This window comes from Eriocheir sinensis, chromosome 30 (genome assembly GCF_024679095.1).
Source record: "Eriocheir sinensis breed Jianghai 21 chromosome 30, ASM2467909v1, whole genome shotgun sequence".
NCBI classification, from domain to species: Eukaryota; Metazoa; Arthropoda; class Malacostraca; order Decapoda; family Varunidae; genus Eriocheir; species Eriocheir sinensis.
In genome coordinates this window covers 3,694,926-3,698,556 of record NC_066538.1, presented here as the reverse complement: position 1 = coordinate 3,698,556, position 3,631 = coordinate 3,694,926, and the positions used below count along the sequence as shown (strand labels likewise).

The window sequence follows — 3,631 nt, the reverse complement described above, 5'->3', positions numbered from 1 at the left end:
GAATAGAGGCTGAATCAGAGTTGAACCATTGGAAGGGCTGAAAGAATGAAAATACAGTCCAACTCTTGCATTAGGAAGTTGGACAGCATAAAGATGGTGAAAGATTGAAGAAACAGGCCAACTCTTGCATTAGAAAGTCGGACAGGATAGTGGCTGAATCAGAGTTGAACGATTGGAAGGGCTGAAAGAATGATTGAAGAAACAGGCCAACTCTTGCATTAGAAAGTCGGGCAGGATAGTGGCTGAATCAGAGTTGAACGATTGGAAGGGCTGAAAGAATGAAAATGCAGTCCAACTCTTGCATTAGGAAGTTGGACAGCATGGAGATGAGCTTGCAGGGAGACACTGGAGCTCATTGGTAATTGTCATGGTAGGGTAAAATCAACTTGGGTGTGTTGGACTTTGATTGCCTTTATTCTTTGCGCCCACCGACGGGAAAATAAGAACACTCAAGACATACACACAGGAAGCCGTGAACAAATATTACAAATGCCTTAAAATATGCAACGTATAAAACTAGAATGGAAAGTAAATGCAGGATGGATGAAATGAAAGTTAAGGTCATGTTTTTTAGTGATGTTACTGTGAGCTACGTGAGTGAGTGAGTGAGTGAGTTAAAGGACGTTCTGAAGACTAGATTAGATCCTCCTCGCACACCTGGCCATTGCTTGCTTTCTACAGGCGAGTCCCGCGCACCTGTACCGCCTCCAATTAACCCTCATACCCCGCCCCGTCCCCTTGAGTTCAATGGCAGGATGCGAAACTCCCTCTGCGTGATTCACCGGGCGCTTCATTGTCTCGTTTGGCTCGGGGTCTGTTTGCTGCCTTGTGTCACGCGTTATTGGTTCACTAGACGCGTGCATTTTGGATTCACTTTATGTTCACTGTTTATGTTCTTTGATTGTCACGTTTTGCCTCATCGACGAACACTTTCGTTCCTTCACGCGCGTCAGAGTTTTCATCGACTTAGTAATAATTCACTTGAGTTCCGTTGCCTCAGTGAGTTGTTCATTGGTTCACTGTGTCTATTGTGTCACTATCTGAGCCGCGTCACCGCTCACGTCCTGCGCGTCGCGGGTCCATCACTTGGACCGCCGCGCCGCGCTGTGTTTAGGGCGTCGCCGCCTGGGGCCGGAATTCCAAAGATTGTGAGGAAATGGCGTCAGTCTCGTGTCCCTCGCCGCCCCCCTGCCCGAGGCCAGGGGGGAGGGGGGCACACGCTTCCGTCCTCACCCAAACATCCCCTCCTGGACACGGCTTGGGGGGGCGGGGGGCGCCTGACACACCTGGCTGTCGCACACCTGAGATCACAGGCCCGGCGCCGCACACACGCACACATACATACGTACACACGCACACATGTGCACACTCACGTACACACAGTTACCTCGCCGGCCCATCGCCTTTGTTGTGCTGCTCACACAGCCGCGGGGCGCCTCGGGGGAGGGGCGGGGCGGGGCGGCACGGGGTGACGGGTGACGGAGGAGGGGCGACAGGCGAGGCTGGGGGCGTGTCCTGCACGTGAGGGTTGGGCGGACGCCATCAAAGGGCAGGAGGGGGTAAGGGATGCAGCAGGCAGGGAGGAGGGGAGGGGTGCGTCCCTAGGCGGGTGGTCACTAGGTGAGGTTCTCGTAGAGCGGCTCGGCCTCGGGCGGGTGGCTGTGGTGCAGGTTGTGGCGACGGTCGGCCGGGCGGCGCCGCGGACGGCGGTGGTGGCCGCGCTCAACGGAGAAGTAGGTACGGAATCTGTCAGTGCGGGAGGGGAGGGGCGGCAGCCCGCGCTGCTGGGGGGTGGCGGGCCGCCCCCGCCTGACGCCGCCCACGTAGTAGACACTCTCGTAGTCGGGGCCGGGCGACCGGGACAGCGGCGGCGCCGAGGGGCAGTAGTAGCGGACGTGGGCCGGCGAGGGCGAGGGCGTGTCCGTGTCGCTGGGCTCGCCGAGGCCCGCTAGGGCGGCCAGGGGCTCCTCCTCGCTGTCCGTGTCCGTGAGGGCCGTGGCGGTGCGGACGCGTGGGGCGTGACGCGCGCCCCTCAGCAGCGCCCGTCCGTCCTGGCCCGCCGCCTCGCTGGTGCTGTAGCTGCAGGTCTCGCTGCCTGCAGGGGAGGATACAGGGGGTGAGGGGCTATCACCACACACACACACACACACACACACACACACACAAATCAACTCTTTCCACATCCTTAAAAAGACTTACCCAAGCAAACCCTGCCCACAGTCACTCAAACCACCCCCAGCGACCCCCTTGCGTCCCCGACACTGACCCGAGGATATGCTCTGGTAGAGGTGCTCCGAGGGCGCGTTGCTGCGGGGCTCGGGCGTGTAGAGGTGCACGCCCATGGTCATGCCCATCATCATCTCCTCGCCGTCCACGGGCACCGGCTTGAAGCGCGGCCGCGAGCGGGAGGGCACGAGGGAGGGCGCGGAGGGCAGGTCGTCGTAGATGATGGCGCCGCTCAGCTCCGTGCAGCCCTTGGGAGCACGACCCCGCCCGCGCAGCCTGGGTGGGAGGAAGAAGGCGTGAGTAGGGGTGAAGGGGGGAGGCACTAAGTAAGGGAGGGGGTGAGTGTGGGGAAGGGGAAAGTAGGGAGAGGCAGAGTAGGAGGGAGTGAATGAGGGACGTAGTTGAGGGGAAAATTAAGTGACGGGGTACGTGTTGGAGAGGGGGGGAGAAGGTTAGCAGGGGGGCGCAGGTGAGGGGAAAATAGGGGAAGAGTGAGTGAGTTCTGTGTTGTGTGTGTGGTTGAGGGGAAGGTGAAGGGGGTAGGAGGGGGTGAGGAATTCAACGGGGGGCAGGGTGTGAAGGTGGGGGTGTTGGGTGAGAGGAAAGGGGTGAGGGGAAAGGGGAGGGGGAAAAAGGGGGAGGGAGTGTAGGGTTCAGAAGGGGACGTGAGGAGAGAGAGAGAGAAGAGAGAAGAGAAGAGAGAGATACCGAGACTATACCAACGAAATCACGGCGAAAACAACCACTATCAAAAAGAGAGAAAGAAAAAAAAGACAAAAAACAAACAAACAAAAGAGAAAAAAGAAACGAAGACCAGTAAGTAGCTAGGAAGGGAGGGGAATGGGAGGAGGAGGAGGAGGAGGAGGAAGAGGAAGAGGAGGGGAGGGGAAAGGAAGAGGTAGGGGAGATGTTTATAGGGGAAGGAAGGCATGCTGGCGAAGGGGAGAAGGAGTTTATGGGGAGGAGGAGGAAGAGGAGGAGGGAGAGGAGGGGAGGAGGGGAGATAGTATAGCGTGGGGAGGAGACGTTTATGGGGAGTGTTGGGGAAATGGTGCATGGTGGGGTGTTTGGAGGAAAAATATGGTGGCCGAAGGTTAAAGAGGAGGAGGAGGAGGAGGAGGAGGAGGAGGAGGAGGAGGGGTAAAGAGAAGGGTTAAAAGCAAGAGGAAGGAAAGAAAAGGAGATAACTGTTGAGAGAGAGAGAGAGAGAGAGAGAGAGAGAGAGAGAGAGAGAGAGAGAGAGAGAAGGGATTAGGAGGGGAAGGAAGGGAAGGAGAGAGAGGATGAAGGAAAAAAGGAGGTAAGGTTAGGGAGAAGAAAGAAGGTGGAGGGAAGGGAAAGAGAAGGAGGGAAGGAGGAAAGGAAGAGGAAGAGAAGGAGGGGAGATAAGAAGTGGAGGAAGAAG

At 57.4% G+C, this 3,631-nt stretch overlaps 1 protein-coding gene across 3 annotated transcripts in view; it reads right to left on the bottom strand.

The window, feature by feature from the left end:
* Nucleotides 1–395: 395 nt before the first annotated feature.
* The window catches only part of LOC127005466 (uncharacterized), a 38,559-nt gene continuing 35,323 nt past the window's right edge, over nucleotides 396–3,631 (bottom strand). For all 3 annotated transcript variants that reach the window (XM_050874355.1, XM_050874356.1, XM_050874357.1), the window contains exons 4-5: nucleotides 2,267–2,502; nucleotides 396–2,095 (exon numbers count right to left, since the gene is read on the bottom strand). In XM_050874355.1, coding sequence (XP_050730312.1) covers nucleotides 1,617–2,095; nucleotides 2,267–2,502 — 715 coding nt within the window. In that variant the 3' untranslated portion in view covers nucleotides 396–1,616. The remainder of the gene's footprint in view (nucleotides 2,096–2,266; nucleotides 2,503–3,631) is intronic.